Source organism: Typopeltis vanoorti, chromosome 6 (assembly GCF_054136105.1).
Source record: "Typopeltis vanoorti isolate ZY-2024b chromosome 6, IOZ_Tvanoo_1.0, whole genome shotgun sequence".
Taxonomy (NCBI): domain Eukaryota; kingdom Metazoa; phylum Arthropoda; class Arachnida; order Uropygi; family Thelyphonidae; genus Typopeltis; species Typopeltis vanoorti.
In genome coordinates this window covers 6,531,435-6,551,873 of record NC_143554.1, presented here as the reverse complement: position 1 = coordinate 6,551,873, position 20,439 = coordinate 6,531,435, and the positions used below count along the sequence as shown (strand labels likewise).

Below are 20,439 nucleotides of genomic sequence, written 5' to 3'. Positions count from 1 at the left end.
GGTACACAGCTTGTAATCTTTTCATTTTAAAATGCATACTTTTCACATTAAATTGGTACTCATCATCTTTTCCCATACTGTCTGCCTATTTAAATCATCATGTAAGCTCACTACATCATATTGATTAATTGCTACATTCCCAACGTTGCATCAAATGCAATCAGTTGAATGCAAATTTCCATAAGACATGATTTCCGTTCAAATCATGTCTTATATAATTTCGTACAAATTAAACAGTCGTGGCCCAAGTACCACTGGTTGAATATTGTTGTACATAATTAAAAAAGAAAAAATCTAGCAGATAATTTTTTTTTCCAAAATTATAGGTTTCAAATATGCTAACTGCAAAACTTTTGCTATTTCTATAATTTGTTGTGTCTCTAGCCATGCCATCTAGATCTATGAACCTTGTAGTGCATGAAGATGAGAGACATTCCAAAACAATTTCCAAATGCCTTGTTTTTCTGGTGTAGGGTTCCTGAATTATCCTACCCTTATTCCACTTATGAGGCTGATGTGCTATTGGTATACAACCTGATTCTTAACAAAAATAAATTTACAATTCAACAGAATGTGTCTTCTAAAGAGTATATTATAAAGAAGTGAATTTAAATATTCTGTAAATTAAATTCACTTCTTTATAATATACTCTTTTAAATAATTTAATTTAAAAGAGTGTATAATGTAAAAGTGAAGACACATTCCATTGGACTGTAAATATATATTTTATTTTTTGTTAAGAATTGCTTCACACTTAAATAACACCCAAATATATTTAGTGTTCATTTCACCATTTCCAGATTTTCATAAAAGTTCCTTTATATATAATAGAAATAACTTTGTTACCAGATATCTTTGCAAGGAAAATTCAAATTTCTGTATGAAAATAAATGAAACATTTTTTACTTTATAACCAAGCAATTAATGTATGCCTTAAAAAATTTTATAAACCTAAATAACACCCAGAAATATTTAGTGTTTCTTCAAATGTTCAGAATGTGTTAAAAGTGAATCATTTCTTTTAGCTTTAATGCAAGTTCTCTTTTCTAAAATGTTTATTAATGGATTTGCATACTCTTGCATAAATGTACTTAAAGAAATCCTGTAACATGTTTAGGATCCTTCAAATACCAGTTTACAAGTTGGTGGTCCTGCTGCTGGAAATGAAGATTAATTGAAGATCCTTATAAATGACACTGGTAAGGTTTTTTAAGTTATATCAGTTTTAACTTTAGATCTTGGTGGGTAAATAAAATGTATGAATCTTATCAACCCATTCATTCTCCTGTTAAATAGACAAAGTATCATCATCATCATCATCATCAAATTCCTGACATGTACCCTCAAGGGGTGTCTGGATATGATAGTACTACATGAAAAATTTACATCATTACTAACTTCCTATCTAGAATTTTCCTCCAAATCAGTTTATTACTTGTCAAGACTCCAATATTATCATTATCAGATTTTATATTTCTATCATCTAAGGCACATTGTACCGTATCAATCCACCTATATTTTGGTCTTCCTCTGGCTCGTTTTCCTGCCAACCTGGCAGAGAAAACTTGTTTTGCTAATCTTTCCTCGCCCATTCTGTTTTAAGTGACCATTTTGTTTTAAGATACCACCCGAGATTAGCTCTGCTAACGCATTCCTGGATGCTGACAATGTCAAGTTTTTTCTTTATGTTATTCTTACATGTTATTCTTTTTAATATGAAATTCAATTTTATCCTGCTCGAGACTAAATAGTGATATCACTTCAATTTCAAATCCTCTGTATACTCTGGTGTACAGAGGATTTGAAATTGGATGTTTTCTCCCTGCACCAGGGAGAGAACATCACTATCAACAATAACATAGTCAATGAGACTTTTCTTATTCCTAGCCTCTTCTCTCCATGTGAATTTGTGCACATTTTTATTTTGGAACATGGTGTTAGTAATAACCACTCCATGTCCTGAGCAGAAATCCAACAGATATTTGCCATTATTATTAGTTTTGCTCTTTTCTCCAGAATTTCCCAAAATATTTCTGTATGTCTGACACTCATTTCCTACTCTGCTATTTAGATACCCAACAAGTAACAACTTTTCCTTTTTCATTGTGTCAGTTGCTTTTTCTAAAGCCTCAAAAAATTCCTCCACTTCTACCTTAGTAGAACCTTTTTTGGGGCACAAATAAGTCTCGTTGTCCAGTTCCCCATTCTCATATTTGCCCACATGACTCTACTTGAGACTGCCTGCCATTCAATACGATTAGCCTCGTATTTTGTGTTGAATACTATGGCTACTCCTTCTTTTCCTTAATTGTCATTGCCTGAATATAACATTTTGTATTTATTGCTCAGAAAGATTCACCAGTTTTTGTCTTTTTTCTTTCAGATACCCCTATTATGTCGATCTGGTACTTATCTAATTCCTCAGCTAGCTCCATTTCTTTGCCATTCAGGCTTCTTATGTTGATAGTACTGATCTTTAACTCTTGTGATGTTGAGTTGGGGTGTCTTTTCAGATTTGTTCCAGTAGCTGACTTTTCACTGTTCGCCCTGTTTCCCTGGCGAAAACAACGGGGGCCTTGTTTAACCGGGCGACGCCCCAGCTGGCATGAAATTTGTCATGTTGTGCCATCATTTTTTATTTTACAAATAAAAAATTGGACAAAGTAACCTATTGTTAAATCGGTTACTATTTTTTAATTTTGTTTTGATCACAGTTAAAAACACTGCTGAATATTAGCAGTTACAATAAAATCCAACAAGGACATCACTACCTGTTATTTATAGAAATTCCCCTGCTAATAGTGTCATCTCATCTCCCCTTCCTTTTTTTGTTAGGTCTAATGTCCTAACTTGGGCATTGGATCTAACACGAAAGGGAACATGAGATGTGATAATTTGGCTTGATGGAAAACTGATGAGATGAGGTGACTTGTTTCTTAGAAACCTGATAGTGTGTTTAATCATGTCAGCATTGTATGCTATGACTGCATGCGTTCTTCTGTCTGCTTTTCCTATTTTTGTAAGATGAAAAATCCAAGTTTCTGGGGAGAAACCCTACTACCTCTCTATGAAACCAATTATCTTCCCTTCAATTGAAATGTCCCGAGAAAGGTTCTGTGCATGCCAGATGGGATTGAAACTCAGGTCTTTCAAACCAAACGGTTTTGTCTGTAGACTGAGCTATGTAGGCTCTTGACTTGTCCTACACATCGTAAAATTTATACTGTAAAGATCACTTGGGATATATAGTATAAATTTCTTTTCACCTTTTTTTTAGGGTGGTGGGTGAGTTGCTAAATTTAATAATTTTGTAAAATTTTATAATGTTAGTTAAAATTGTGTTTCTTTATCATTGTACATATCATATCAATGTCAAAGTTACCTTTGACATTGATATGATCTTACAAATGCTGTATACATAGGCTGTAGCTAGTTCTTGTGAACCAGAAATGGCCATCTCTTTTTTGTTCTAGCCCTTGTTACAGTTTTTAATAATATCATTTCCACCAGGAGACCTAAGTAATCAAATCACAAAAAAAAAAATAAAAAAATAATTTTTAAGTTGCTCCTACCCATGAAAGGTTATTTGCAAACCTCTGTTACTTTAGCAATTTGATGATGGTCTAGCATTCATTTTAATTTATATGCTGAAAGGGTATACAGGATACTATGATAGTCCAACATGAAGTTTGTTATTATTAATTTCCTACTGATAGCTCCAAATTAGTTATTGTCAGGACTCCACTTTGTCAGATCTTTGGGTGTTTCTCATATCACCAGACACCTGTTTTGGTAACCTTTCCTCTCATGATCCATTCAGATGACCATATCACTTGAGATTAGCTCTGCTCACACATACCTGAATGTTAACAATGTCATGTTCCTTCCTACTATCTTCATTTTTAATATGATTTTGTCATTCATGCCATCTCTTCATCACCCTAATTTTTCTCAAAACTCTCATTCTTGGCTTTCAGTCTCTGGTGAACTGTTTTATTCACTGTCTTGTATTCATATAAGATAAGATAGTTCAGTATAAATTTTTTCAGTAGACTGCCATACCTAGGGTTACCATATTCTAAAATGCTGACATCCCATCGCCTGACCAACTCGTTCCAGACACAAACATCTAACACAAAAATAAATAAATATGTTTGAAATCTTTACCTTTGTAAGCTTTTCATTAATTAGATATGATGAGTATGCTTATTAGAACACACAAAAATGAGATTTTAAGTGTCATCATAAGTCTTATGAAACAAGAGTAGGCCTACATGAAAAAGAATTAGACTTATCACACTACATACATTACTTTGCTGGCCATGCATATTTTTCACTAGAACTAATTTTCTTTAGCAGTTCTTTGTTTCGACACAAATAGTCGAACATATTTTTACATGTAAAATGTCTGTAATTAAATTTAACTATAGCGAGTCCTTTCACAGATTCTATGGTAAGCCTATTTCTTTTCTTGGTCCACTGAGCTTGTATTAATGAAAAGAGAGCCTTTCAACACTGGCATTGTGACCTGGAATTGCAAACAGAAACTGAGTCATCTTTACAATTTCATTGTACTGTTCTTCACTCTTGCAGAATTCAATGTAGTCACACCATTTTTTCTGACTTGACACTTCTTTTTCATCATTATGAAGCAACAAGTCTCTTCAAGTTGGAAAATTGGTTTCAAAACATTTGCTGTCATCAACTTGTACACTTTGCTCCATCAAGAAGTGTATACACTTCTACACTTTCCCAGGAGAGTTGTTTAAGACCTAGCCACTTAAAACAGTAAAATTCATTAAACTGTTGCATCCACATGTTCAAATAGACTAAACACCCTACATAGAGTGTTTCCAGATTACACCAAAACTTTTTTACCCCAGATTTGAAGCCATCACTTTCATTTTCTTCAACATGTCCTTTGCTTTCAATGGTACGAAATGTTCATTTTTCCTTTCCTGAAGAAGATCATGTAATGAAGATAGTATTTCCATTACATCAATAAGGGAATTGTCTTCTTTCTCTAGCCTGCTAATATGTGAGTGGAACACACCAATTAGAGACTGCAAATGCCATAGATAGATTTCACTGAAAGGGTCTTCAGAAAAGTTCTTTATTACAGCTGGTGGTCTATTTTGAGATAAAAAGAATGATTTAAGAGCTGGATACATTTGCATTAGTCTTTGAACAGCAGGGTACAAGGATAGCCATCGTGTTTTACTGTGATTTAAAAGTTGCTGGTATTCTATATCCACAAACTCACAGAACTTCTTGAGAGACACCACACGGACAGTGTATATTAAAAATTAATTACATATTTTAACTATTAAAGTTTGTAGGTCAATGTCAAGCAGGTCTCTACCATGTTGGATGCAATTATTAAGGTTGTGTGCATGGCATCCCACTCTGACCAATGATTGGTCACCCATCCTCTTCAAGTTGCCTTGACCTCCTGCAAGACCCCCAAACATGGGGTCTTGCAGGAGGTCAAGACCCCATGTTTGGGGGTCTTGACCTCTTTTCACCCCCAAAAGTAACACATTTATTTTGAAGTCCCAAATTGTTTAGTATTTCACTGACATAAGTTGAAATAGTTTCTGCAGTTTCCTTTGGTTTGCTCTCAACATTCACTATTTTAATCTGTAAACCTCCATTCTTGTAGTCAAAATATTGAATAAGGATAGGAAATACTTTCACTACCATAGTTACTAGCATCTATTGAAACACCTATAAAGGGAATATCTGCCATGGATTTGATTATAGTTTCTATCAAATGGAGAGCAAGAACAGAATTTACGATGGCTTGTGTTTTTGTGCGACCACCCGACACTTTGGCTGCAATTTTTGAATCGCTGAAAATTTGTTTCAACAATCCAGGAGCACAGTCCATGGAATTGTAACTGTTGTGATGAACAACAGTATGATATGCAAGCCCCCCCCATTCAGCAGCACTTACACTGTCTTCCAATTCTGAATTTGGCTTGATAAAATAATCACTTAATTTTCCTGTTGAACTCTGTCCCCTAACACACTTTAAATGCTTTTCTGTTTTTGCATGTAGTTCCAAGTCTCATATCCCATGCTGTGTGACTGAAACATATGTACCAGGACCGCATACAGTACATTCAGCCTCCCATGGCTCACATCCAGGGCAAAAACATGGAAAATTTTCCCTATGATTATCATTGAAGGAGCACTTTCTTTTAGCTTTAGACATCCTTCAGATAATCTGAAATAAATGTAAGTAAGATGATATAAAATTATATCGTAATGTTTAGATAGGTCTACATAATGGTTATGTCATAACCTAAAACGTGGTATATATTTTAATTCTAATATAATTTGATAATTTAATATCTTACTTACTTGGTAAGGTCATTAATACTAATTAAGAATGAACAAAACTAAGGATGCATGTTGATTTCCACTTCAAACACCACCACTATCATTGCACACAGTAACGCCATTAATGTGAGGCCAGCGAGAAAGAGCGAAAAGTTTAAAAAAAAAAAAATGAGTGTAGATATCTAAAAGCGCAATTCGATTAGATTATTGATTCAATTGTTCTATAATATAAACAACCGCCTGCATTCTTGTTTCAGCAATGTTACCAACACAGGAGAAATGCCTGGGGAAAAAATCTAAAATGCTCCTACAGAAATGCAGACAAAACTGGTTTTTTTTTTCATAAATGCTGACGTATGGTAACCCTAGCCATACCATACCAGCTTTGCTTATTTTGTTGTCTATTTCCATATTTAATTTGCCATCTTCACTAAAAATTGTACCTAAATAGTTGAAATGTTTTGTGTATTCTGTAGACGTCTCATTTGTTGATTATCATACAAAATTTATTCAGTTGGTTATGTAATCATGCAGACTTCTATTGGATTTTTTTAAGAGTAACATGATCTGAAGAGAGTGGAAATTCTTTTTTCTTTATGAACAATTGTTCCAACTATCAGGTCAGGTGAAGCAGAGCTCCTCATTTCTTTCCATCCTCTCATATTCTTTCTTTTTTCATGAACATTTTCAAGCACAAGTTTCTTTTTTATAAATCTTTCCTGGCCTTTCTGTTCCATTCTGTGTTTTTCTCATAGTCATCCCTTCTCCCCCATTTTCATTTTATACATTCTTTTTGAATGCATCTATATGTTCAAAATATAATAACATTGAATAAATATGCATTGAAAATATGGGTGTGTAAGAAAGTTTTGAAAACAACTATCAGAGGTGAACTGTGGACACATACACAAACATTATTCAAGAAAAAAAAATTGAAAACAAGAACCAAATCAGTTCATTTGCAAACCCTGAAGAAAACATTGACTGATCCAGCTACAGGCATGTAGTGAGGTAATATGCAAAGACAGAAAAATCAGAACTCCATGGTAGACTCAGGAAGTTACAAGGCAGTAAAGGAAAGGAAGGATATGTCGAACGTTTGGGCAGGTTAGTCAGCTTGTGCTCCTAGAGAATACAGAGAAAAAAATGTGAGAAAGTGAAGCACTTTATCACATTTTGTAAACCTAGCTAAACAAAAGTCATGGGCACACTTTGGTAAGAACATAGAAAATAAATATCAGGAAAGTGGTAAAATATTTTGCAGCTATTGAAAAAACTCAGAAATGGAGTTTTTTCAATGGAGGAAGGAGCACTGAAAAAGGAATCAGAGATAGTAAAGATGACATGAAAACTGAAGATAAAGATATAGTTTAGATGTTTACAGTAATTACTTTAAAAGATTGCTAAATAAAGCAAGCAGTGTCAACACAATGAAACAAAACATTCAAAAGGAATGCAATCAGGAATATATATATATATATATATATATATATATATCAGTACTTGAAGTAGAAAAAAGGGATCAAATTACCTGAAATGTGGAAAGGCAGCTGGAATAGATGATATTCAACCAGAAATACTGAAATATGGAGGTCCAAAAATTTAACAGTGACTACACTGCATAATTCAGAAGTCTTGGTCAGAGAATCAAATCCAGATGATTGTAGTAGAGTGTTTATAATATCCATATATATAAAAAGGGAAATAACACTAAATATGAGAATTATAGAGAATTTCTCTAATGAGTGTTCCTGGTAAGATTTATGCAAGTATATTTGAGAAACAGTTAAGAAAAATTGTGGAAGAGAAGCTTGAAGAACAAGCTGGATTAAGGCCAAATAGAGGCTGTCAGGATCAGATATTCACTATAAGAAAAATAATTGAAAACTCATGGGACTATAACAACGATCTGTATTTCAGTTTGGAGAAACTGTAGATTTGGAAAAAGCTTATGAAAAGGTGCCAAGAGGAAAGCTGTTTGTAATGCTCCAGTTATGTGATGTAAATGGGACATTATATCAAGAAATACTTAGTGCAATGGTGTCCAAAAGCTAAGGATGAACTACATTTTTACCTCTAGATGAAAAAATTTTCTTGACTACAGCCAAGTGTGGACATAAATTTATGCCAGCATACTAATAAATTATATTACACAAAAAATGTGTTATAAACTTCGTACAAATTAAAATAATTTTTTGCAAAAGTTACAAATTTCCTAAGGAACCTAATTAAGGAATTACGTACAGTGCTTACAGAAAACTATGCAGAAAGACATTTCAGTATAGAATGTGTCAATCCCGAACTGCGATGCCATGCTTAGCACCAAGTGATTGAGGAGTTTTTAAGCAAACCGGTCCATTCCTCTTTCGGAGTTAGGGTAAGGACTTTGTTTGTTTCAGGAGGGGAATTTCAACCAGCAATACATATCCCTATTACGTCCCAAATGTGTTCTCTATGGGGTTGAGATCTGGGGAGCATGTTGGCCACTCGATTTGATTAATATTCTCAGTCTCCAAAAGTATCTCCACTGCTCATGTAAATGTGGACGTAAATTTATGCCAGCATACTACTAAATTATATTACACAAAAAATGTGTTATAAACTTCATACAAATTAAATTGCAATGCACAGTTTGGCATTGTCATCCATAAATATTAATTCTCCACATGGAACATTAAACATCATATTGAAGATCTTCATTGCAATATCGTTCACCAGTCAAAGTCCCTTTTTCCAGCACATATATGCTTCCATTAAACATAATGCCTCCACCACACTATAACCCCCGACACCTTCATATCTATCCATTTCAAGAATGTTCTTATAATGGTAAGCAGTATAACTTTCATGTCAGATCAAGTGTCATCTAGAATTGGAGGAAAGACTAAAATGACTCTCAACTGTAAAGAGTACATTACTTCATTGGTATCTTGTCCAATTTTTATGGATACAACACCACTGAAAATGTGCTCTGTGATGAGCTGTGGATAATGACACACAAGTGACAGGCCTCTGGGTCTACTTGTTGCAGCTTGTCAAGATATCTGCATACCTGTGCTTGAATGGAGCTGACTTGCAAGTTGACCTGCTGTGGTGCGTCAATTACGTTTTACTGTTATAACCAAAAATCTGTCTTCATGCTCCAGTGTAGAGCAATAGCAACCTCTTAGCAAACATCTGAAACAGATTCCATTGGTTTGAATTGCTGTCCAGACTCTGGATAGAATGCTATGTGAGATTCCAAACATTCTTTCAATATCAGTAATTTTGTGGCACTCTTAAAGCTTTCCAATAATTCTTCCTTGTGTGAAATCATCTGGATGATGGTCTTTGAGACATTACAAGACATCCAAGTTTGTAACTTTATTCTTTCGTGAAAAGAGCTTCTTTCAAACACAATTCGCTTACCTCAGCCTTTTGTCTTTTATCCTGTCGAGTGCTACCACATGAATCCTTTGTCTGAGATTCGAAAATTTTCATGTGTACCCGCTTTCTACTCTAAATAGTCAGTTATACAAATTGCCATAAAATAATTCATCTGAATTTGCACTTGTAATCTTCACAAATAGTGTTCATCCGTAGGTTTTGGACACCAGTATATTCTCTGTCAGTCTATATTTGAGTTGTCACTCAGCAATTAAAATTGAAGGAGTTACAGTAGTAAGGTTTGTTAAATTAGGTGTAAGACAAAGGTGTGTGTTATCTACACTGATATCAAAATTAGATATCAGTGTAGATAACTGATATCATATGAATCTGATTTATTATTTCCTCTCCCATTCTGGGAGAGGAAATAATAAATCCAGTATAAGTCTGCAAAATTCCCTGATTAAATTAAATGACTGCTGTAATAAATTTGGTATGAATATCAGCATTAGAAAGACAAAAAAAAAAAAAAAAAAGAAAATAGACAGGAACATTGAAAACAGCAACTGCACCCTGAATGGAGAATCTATAGAACAAGTAAAACATCCAGCTATTTAGGCACAATTTTTAGTTAAGATGGCAAATTAAATTTGGAAATAGATAGCAGAATTAGCAAAGCTGGTATGGTAGGAAATTAACTGAGTAAATTTATGTGGAATAAGAGAAATTACTTAAAACACTAAACTAGCTGTATACAAGTCAGTTTTCAATCCAGTTTTAACTTATGGGTCTGAGTGCTGGGTTAAAAATAAAACTCTTGATTAAAGACTGGAGACCACAGACATGAGTCATCCTGAGAAAGATTAGGATACTGAACAGGTGGCATCAGTTGTAGTATAACATTAAAAATGAGGATATTAGGAAAGAACTTGACATTGTTAGCATTCAGGAATGTATTAGCAGAGCTAATCTTAGATGAAATGGTCACTTAAACAGAATGGGAGAGGAAATATTAGCATAACAGGTGTTCTTTGCCAGGATGGCAGACAAAAGACCCAGAAGACTAAGATCTAGGTGTATTGACATAGTAAAAAGTGCCGTAGAAGACAAAAGTACAAAATCTGATAATTGTTAAGTTTTTTCCACTTGGTTATATACTTGGTTTAATTCTTTATCCAAGTGTAAGCAAACGAGTTTGTGCCTGAAGTACTTTCAGGACTGGGGCAACTCGTGGTAAAGGTGGTACGACTTCACATCACTTGCATTAGTATCCCATAATGCAAAGCACATATCCTTATGGGTATGTATAATGCTATGCACTATGGGAAGGGTCCCTACCTAGATCAGTTTTGACCTATATTGAGGTCTCATCAGTGGGAGCCAGACCCAGAGGTGTCACATCTTGTTATTAAATTACTGTGGATTAGAGATAGGGTTCTTACACTTGGATCAAGGATTAAACCAAGTGTATAATTTCTTGGTATCCTTAATTTAAAGATCTGATAATACTGGAATGCTGACAGGTAAAGGTTAACTTGGAGGGAAATTGTTGATAGGAAGTTAGTAATAATGTAACTTTTTCATATAGTACCATATAATATACCATATAATAGTTGTGATGAAAATGATTTGGGGCCTCCCTCGATGAGTCTAATGACTCCCTGGAGTTGCCCGTAATAATAATAATAATAATATCCTCTATATATATCCCCTGAGGCAGTATGCCAGGAATTTGGTGATGATGATGATATTCTTCTTGGTATGCTTCTTAAATTCATTCTCATTTGTCTAAACCACTTCATGTGGAGTTCATAAGATTTTTTTAAACACTTTTCTAGTGGGAAAACATCCCTAATATTTTGTATTCTCTGTATTCTTGCTTTTGTCAACATTGTCCTTAAGACTCTCACATCCATCACTTCTACTTTTTTTTTTTTATTAAGTCTGCATGTCTTTGCTGCATCAGATAAAATGGGTAAACTTATCAAAAGCTTAAACTTCAGCAGAAATTCATTGTCCCAAAGTAAACTATTAGTTATAGTATTAAATACCAATGAGTACTCCTTTATCTCTTGATTTACCCTTCCATCACTGGAAAGCACATTTCCCAAATATATGAAATTTTCACTGTTGTCAAGACTTGTTCACTGAGTGACTTATACATTTTCTCTATGATTTAAACCATGCTTTCACTCTTCTTTCTGTTAATATGTAATCCATATTGTTTCATTTATTGTATTTCTTCAGTAGGCTGAATGTGCTCATATCACATCTTCAGATGTTACCTGCAATCATAACTGTTTCTCCTTTCAGATGATTAATTGTACATAGGTTATTCATCATTACAATGAACATCAGTGGAAATAAGGCATTTCCTTGTTACAATCTATTATTAAGTATAAACCACTCTCATTTACCAAAATTAGTCTTCACACAGGCATACATTTCACATACATATTCTTCACCATATTTACTTTGTGTGTGTGTGTGTGTGTGTGTGTGTGTGTGTGTGTGTGTGTGTGTGTGCATATCTTTTCCAAACTCTCTCAAGCAAAATTGAAATTAATAGTTGATCTCCTCTTTTTTAAAATTGAAATACTGTTCCTCTCTTAGACCTTTCTTTGTTTATCCCTTATTCTTGTATTATTATTATTATTATCATTAGACTCATCGAGGGAGGGCACCTGCTTTATAACTCTGTCTCCACCACTCAATCCACCAACTAACCGCAACTACACCAACGCCATCTACCGCAGTCCGCCACCACCACTAGTATTTCCAAATACAATCACAAACATCCGTGCCCACAGCGGGATTCAAACCCGCAGCCTTCGGATCATTCTAAAGATGTCACAGAACCATTCAATCGTAAACTGTCAGAAGCTCTGATTAGTTCAGTAGACAAATAACTTCTCATAATTTTTTTCATTCTTCATCTTACTTGATGATTCTCAAATCTCTGATAGTCCTATTTTCCCTATTATCTTTCTCATCTCTGTATTTATTCATTCCAGTTTATTTCACTAGCTTTTATATTTTGTTTAACAGATTTTTGAAAATTTTTTTTTTTACTTGGCTATACTATAATCATCATCATCAAATTCCTGCCATGTACCCTCAAGGGGTGTACAGGATATGATAGTACTACATGAAAAAATTACATCATTACTAACTTCCTATCTACGATTTTCTTCCAAATCAGTCTGTTACTTGTCAAGACTCCAACATTATCAGATCTTATATTTCTATCGTCTAAGGCACTTTGTACCGTATCAATCCACCTATATCTTGGTCTTCCTCTGGATCATTTTCCTGCTAACCTGGCAGAGAACACTTGTTTTGCTAATCTTTCTTCGCCCATTCTGTTTAAGTGACCATACCACCTGAAATTAGCTCTGCTAACACATTCCTGGATGCTGACAATGTCAAGTTCTTTCCTAATATCCTCGTTTTTAATATGATATTGCCATTGATGCCATCTGTTCATGCCTCTAATCTTTCTCGGGACTCTCATATCTGCGGTCTCTAGTCTTTGGTCAAGTGTTTTACTTCTGACCCAGCTCTCAGATCCATTAGTTAAAACTGGTTTGAACACTGTCTTGTATACAGCTAATTTAGTGTTCCGACTAATTTCTCTCTTATTCCATATGAATTTATTCAATTGACTTCCCACCATACCAGCTTTGCTGATTCTGTTGTCTATTTCTATATTTAATTTACCATCTTCAGTAAAAAATCGTGCCTAAGTAGCTGAAATGTTTCACTTGTTATACAGGTTCTCCATTCACAACACAGTTGACATTTTCAGTGATTCTGCCTATTTTCATTGTCTTTGTCTTTTTATTGCTGACCATCATACCATATCTATTACAACAATTATTCAATTTAGTCAGAGAATCTTGCAGACTTGTAGCGGATTTATTTAGAAGTATAACATCATCCGCATAAAGCAAAGAGCTGACATTAACATCTCCAATTTTGATATCATGTTTAATACCACTTTCCTTCATAATGTGATCCATATAGATAATGAATAACAGAGGGGATAATGTACATCCTTGTCTCACACCAGATTTAACATTAAACCATCTTCCTGTACTTCCTTCATTTCTAACTGCTGACTTACAACTCAAATAAAGACTAAGTATTGCTTGATATAATGCCTCATTGACGCCATGAAACTGTAGCGTAATGAATAGCTTCTCTCTTGGCACCTTGTCATATGCCTTTTCCAAATCGACAAAACTTAAATACAGATCTTTCTCATATTCCCATGCTCTCTCGACTATTTGTCGTAAAGTGAAGATTTGATCCTGACAGCCTCTATTTGGCCTGAATCCAACTTGTTCTTCACCCAGCTTTTTTTCCACAATTCTTCTCAATCGTTTCTCAAGTATACTTGCATAGATCTTGCCAGGAACACTTATTAGGGAAATACCTCTGTAATTCTCACATTCAGTTTTATTTCCCTTTTTATATATGGGTACTATGAGAGCTCTACTCCAATCATCGGAACTTCGTCTCTCTGTCCAGGCTTTCTGAACTATGCAGTGCAGCCACTGTAAGGCTTTTATACCACGATACTTCAGCATTTCTGGTCGAATATCATCTACTCCTGTTGCCTATCCACATTTCAAGCCTTTGATGGCCTTTTCTACTTCAAGTATGGATATGTATTCCTGACTGTATGCCTGTTGAGTGTTTTTTTTTATCACTGTGCTATCACTGCTTGTTTCATTTAGCAATTTTTCGAAGTAATTACTCCATACTTCAAGGATATCTTTTTCTTCCGTTTTCATGTCACCTTCATCATCTCTAACTCCTTTTACAGCACTCTTTCCTCCTCCATTTCTAAGCTTCTTCAACAACCTCCAGAATATTTTGCCATCTTCTTGATATTTATTTTCTATGTTCTTGCCAAAGTCCTCCCATGACTTTTGTTTAGCTAGTTTTACACACTGTTTAGCTTTCTTACATTTATCTCTGTATTCTCTAAGAGCACAAGCTGACTTATTTGTCAGGAACTTTTGATATGCTTTCTTCTTTTACTTCACTGCCTCTTTAACTTCCTGTGTCCACCATGGAGTTTTTTCTATCCTTGCAGACAACCTCACCACATGCCTCTCTGGCTGAATCAATCAGGGTTTTCTTCAAGGCTTGCCACTGAATCTCCAAGGTTTGGTTCCTGTTCTCAAATTCTTTCATTTTTTCTTGAATAATCTTTGTGTATTTTAGTCTACAGTTCACATCTCCAAGCTGCTCAACTTTTATTTGCTTTAAAACTTTCTTACATGTTATTCTTTTCAATATGAAATTCAATTTTATCCTGCTCAAGACTGAATAGTGATTGCTTCCAATTTCAAATCCTCTGTACACTCTGGTGTCCTGCACCAGGGAGAAAACATCACTATCAACAATAAAATAATCAATGAGACTTTTCTTATTCCTTGCCTCTTCTCTGCATGTGAATTTGTGCACTTTTTTATGTTGGAACATGGTGTTAGTAATAACCAGTCCATGGCCTGAGCAGAAATCCAACAAGTATTTGCCATTATTATTAGCTTTGCTCTTTTCTCTAAATATTCCCAAAAATTTTTGTACTATAAATTAAAGATGCCAAAAAATTATATTCTTGGTTTCATCCTTTATCCAAGTGCAAGTAACTTCACGATTGGACTACTTTTATATAGAGGCTGATAATTTCACATCAGTTGCCTTACTATCCCATAATGCAGTGCACATATCCTTAGAGGTATGTATAATGCTATGCATTATGGAAGGACCACTACCCAGACCAGTTTCAACCTTTATTGAGGTCTCATCAGTGGGAGCTAGACCCAGAAGTGATACCAAGGGCTAACCACATTGCTGTTGATTGGAACATTTCAACCACCCCTTATTTAGCATACTTCTGAAAGAATCAAATTATGGTCATCCATTCGTGTGGATCACTGAATAAAATCCAAGGGCTCATTATAATTACTTAATAGCAGAATCACTTATGTTAATTTTTTTATTTGTAGAATTTTTGGCTATGTTTCATAGCCATTTTCAACATGATTATAGGAAAATAATCACAAAAAAAACTTTACTTCATTTTAAAGTATATGATATATGCATGAGACTCTGTAGCTCAATCGGTATAGGTGAAGTCCTTTGGTTGGAAAGACCTGGGTTCGATTCCTGTCTATGACGTGAGGAACCTTTATTTGGTCTGTTTCGACTAAAGGTTGAATTAACTGGTTTCATATGGAGGTAAAGGGTTTTTTCACCCAGAAACTCTGGTTTTTCATCCCTTAGAACAGGGAAACCGGCCCTTTGAACACAGACGGATTACAGTAGTGAATACCTATGACAATATGTGGAAGAGATAGGGTCTCTTCCACATATTCCATCATGCCTCACTACATGTTTATGCCTGTAGTTAAGCATGAGTCACATCACGGTAATCAACCTCCTGGTTAGGAGACGACACATGAATAGGCATGGGATATTATATGCACAATCGGCTCAGGAATAGCTCTATCTGTATTAATAGATATCCCAAAATAATTACAATAAATAAATTAGTTAATAAAATATTTTAAAATATGAACAGTTAATTAATTACAATTTACAGAACACATGAATGGTAAATATTAGTCAGTATAACTTCCCAAAATTGTGAAAGTTTAAGGCAATCGTTTTTGTTAATGCTTGGACTGTGAATGTGTCTTTATGGCTTTCTTTGTATATGGTCTTTCCAGACAAAAATAACTTTTATGTAACACTCTGGTTTCATTCTACTGAATCCTGTGTTTTGTAGATAATGCATGGTTTATCTAAACCAGATATGTTGTGTTCTTTAAGAGAAATATATTCTTAATGTTCTTCAAGATGAATTTGTGTAGAACGAGCAATCTGTCTATAATAACATGAGCTACAAGAGAAGGGGATTCTGTAAACTTAGATCGGTTGAAGTAGTCTTGCTATTTTTTTCTGAAAGTCCTTTAACTACGGAAGACAAATTTTGGTAACTTCTTGAGGTGGGTTAAATCCCACAGCCGTAATCGATTATTTTATCTATAGTTTTTCTATTATAACCATTAGAGGTAAAGGTCGCTCTGATAATGGACTGTTATTTGTTTAGAAGAGAGTCTATAGAACATACTTTAGATGAAAAAACATTGACTATGTTTTTTCATCTAAACCATCAATTTGGTACAGCTATGTTAATATTTTTGCAGTATGGAACTCCTCCTTGTCTGATCTTCATGAATTTCTTGAAAAATTCAATTCAACAAACCCGTGAAGTAGAATATAACAATTGTTTTCCTTTTCTGTATATTTTCATTTTACATCAACCAAATGGTAGCTTGTAGTTCTCAGTATATAGAAAACAAACTCATACTGGTAAATACATTGATTCTAACTCACATCATCACCCTTGTTAGAAATATGGTGTAGTCAAATCTCTAGTAGACAGAGCCCATAAAATATGGGGACATTTTCAATCCAGTCTTCAGAATGATATAGTGGGTAAAAATTCATCTATTCCTGAATAAAAATGAATCCTTTTATAAGGGATAATTCTCGAATAGGTGGATAATTCTTTAATGTACGGAAATTATTTATATGTACAGGGTGGCCCATACATCACAGATGGGTTTAAACATTTAATAACTTTTTTGATTTATTAATTATTATTTTTATTTATTTTTTGTTATAATGAAATACAGAACCTCAATTTTTTAAAAAAAATTAGTCTAAATTAAAAATTAGTTTAAAATTGAAAACCCATATCACATAAATGCCTTCCAATTTTGGTTTCACAAAGATGGGTTCTTTCTGTAGCATGTTCCATGACAGTTGTTAATGTTTCTGGCTGCAGCATCCTAATTTCTGCATGAATGTTGTCCTTCAGTTGTTGGATTGTCTGGGACTTGTTCATAGGAAGAAGTTGGACACATCAGATCTGGAGAACGTGATACCCAATTAATTTCAGATCTTTGTGAAATTATTCATTTGCCAAAAATGTGCCTAGGAGTCCGGTTGTGGCTCTTTATTGTTGGGTTATGAACTTTTCCATGATTAATTTCCCAAATTTTCCTTAGAATACCTAAAAAAAAAAAAAAAAATAAAATGAAATAAATAATAATAAAAAAGTTATTCACATTTTGAACCCCTTCAAGACTTATGAGCCACCCTGTATGTTACTATGTAAAAAAGTGTATGTGATCATTAGTAAAAAAAGACAATTCTTAGAAAAGAAAGCAAAAAATAAATAAATAATAGAAATAAACACACACACACACATAAGCACAACAAATTTTCCAAGATGATTTCTGTTTCATCAACATGTGTATTACTGCCACACGTCTAGATGAATCATCTGATCAATGTTATTATTTCATTGAATAAGCCCTTCTTATAGTTATTTACTCAGCTTCCAATATATATATATATATATATATATATATATATATTAATGTTCATTATTTACTCGGCAGAACTGTATATAAAAAAGGAAATTAAATGACTTTATACCGAGAATGACAAATTTATTTTTAAGATACAACTAGTTTCGTTGAAATACAACTTCTTCAGGTATCATTGGTAAAGATTAAAATAAAAATAACAGACACATGAAAAAATACATTAACAGAACTAGTATAAAACAAGTACATTTAAAAGGAATGCATGCTAGAGTTCCAACTGAAGTTGATTACGTGCCTGAGCTGGTATTAGTGCGCCAGTATTGGACAGTGGCAATGTGCGCATCAGAAATATTATAGCTAAGGCTGTTATTAACATGAGATGAATCAAGTGATATTTCTTTAGATTCAATTATTCTTCTTTCCAGTTCATCATAGCACACATGGATATTACAGGTTTTTTGCCAATCAACGATGTGTTGGCAGCCATCATCTGCATTGACGGAATAGAGAACGTGGCTAGAGAGAGCACTGGCTCTTGTTCTGTTGTAAGAAATGTCTCTTTGATGTTCCTCCATGCGTAAAAGGATGGATTTAGAAGTTTGGCCATAATATGGCTTGCCGCAATCACACAAAATTTTATAGACTCCTGGATACTGAGTAGGAAGATGTTTCATTTTAGGTCTACTTAGTATGGAGCAAAGTTTAGGGAACGTAGTGAAGCAAGTTCTAATGTTGAATTTCTGAAGCATTTTTGCCAGTTTCGGGGTGAGAGAGCTGATGTATGGTAACAAAATAAAACCTCTTGGTGGAGAAGAATCTTCAAGAGCAGTTGAGTGGTGGACAGAGAGAAATTTATTAATCTTTTTAAGAGAGAATCCATTGTTAATGAAAGACTTTTTAAGAAAATTGAGTTCATATTCAATTTCTGTTTCATCTGTTAATAAAGATCTGGCACGATGTGCCAGGGTTGAAATAATACCAAACTTTTGTGGAGGGTAGTGATGGGAAGAAGCATGAAGGTATCTGTCTGTGTGAGTGGGTTTTCTAAAAATGGAGATTTTGATGTTCTCAACGCATCTCGTAAGTTTTAAGTCCAGAAAGGGAAGACATTTGTCGGATTCTAGTTCACAGGTGAAGTTGATTTTCTGATGAAACTTGTTGAGGTGGTCCAGAAAAAAGGTTGAGGTTGTTGATACTGTGTTCCCAGATGAGAAATATATCGTCAATGGCACGATACCAAACTTTAGGTTTAAGAGGTGAGGAATTAATAGCTTTTTCTTCAAAATCTTTAAGAAATATGTCAGCAAGAATCGGAGAGAGCGGGCTGCCCATAGCTAAACCTGAGTTTTGTTTATAAATCTTGTTATCATATTTGAAGTATCCTGAGTTTACACAGTGAGAAAGTAAGGAGAAAAATTTCTTGGATAGTTTCCTCTGGAGAAGGTATAGAACTTCTTGAGTAGGGACATTCGTGAAGAGGGAAACAATATCGAAACTTGTTAAATCTGATGTGTTGAGTTTGATGTCTTTAATTTTTGAGACAAAATCAGCAGAATTTTTTACATGAGAAAAGGAAGTACCACAAAAGTTTTTTAAAAAGGATGCGAGGTATTTTGAGAGGTTGTAAGTAGGGGAGTTTATGCCTTCAACGATAGGGCTAAGAGGAGAGTTTAATTTATGGATCTTAGGGAGTCCATATAACCTAGGAATTAGAGGATGAAACGACCTAAGGGAAAGATGGATGTTTCTAGGTAACTCTGAGGTAGCTTTCAGTAAATTGTTCGTCCTATTGTGCAGTTAGTAGGATCACTATTTAGTTCAGAATAAGTGTCAGTGTTTAGAAGTTCTAAAATTTTGTTATGATAATCTGATATATTTAAGATCACAGTAGCATTCCCTTTGTCTGCAGGGAGAACAATGATGTCGTTATTGTATCTCAAACTTTTAATAGCTGATCTCTCAGAATGAGAAATGTTATCAGAAGGTGGTCTTGCATGATTTATGGTGAAAATAGCTTCCATACGAAGGTTTGCTTCTTGGATGTAATAGGGATGCAGCTTTTTCTATCTTTGTTAAGAATAGTTCTTTAGGTACTGAGGTAGGAGCTATAACAAAATTGAGACCTTTAGCAAGTACACTTTCTTCTGCCGTTGAAAGTGGATGGGAAGAATTATTAATAACTTTTTTTATATAGGCAGAATTAAGAGTGGAAGTGTGACGATCCTGCATACATTTTAAAGAATTGAATTTTTTGATGAGAATAATTTTGTTAGAGTTCTAGATATTAGAGCTTTTAGAGTGCAGAAATCTT

At 34.2% G+C, this 20,439-nt stretch overlaps 1 protein-coding gene across 3 annotated transcripts in view; it reads left to right on the top strand.

Moving 5' to 3' along the window:
- LOC150105263 (protein alan shepard-like) overlaps positions 1-20,439 on the top strand; it is a 323,518-nt gene that overhangs the window by 269,293 nt on the left and 33,786 nt on the right. For all 3 annotated transcript variants that reach the window (XM_090394029.1, XM_090394030.1, XM_090394028.1), the window contains one exon: positions 1,118-1,199. In XM_090394029.1, the coding sequence (XP_090250155.1) occupies positions 1,118-1,174 (57 nt within the window). In that variant the 3' untranslated portion in view covers positions 1,175-1,199. The remainder of the gene's footprint in view (positions 1-1,117; positions 1,200-20,439) is intronic.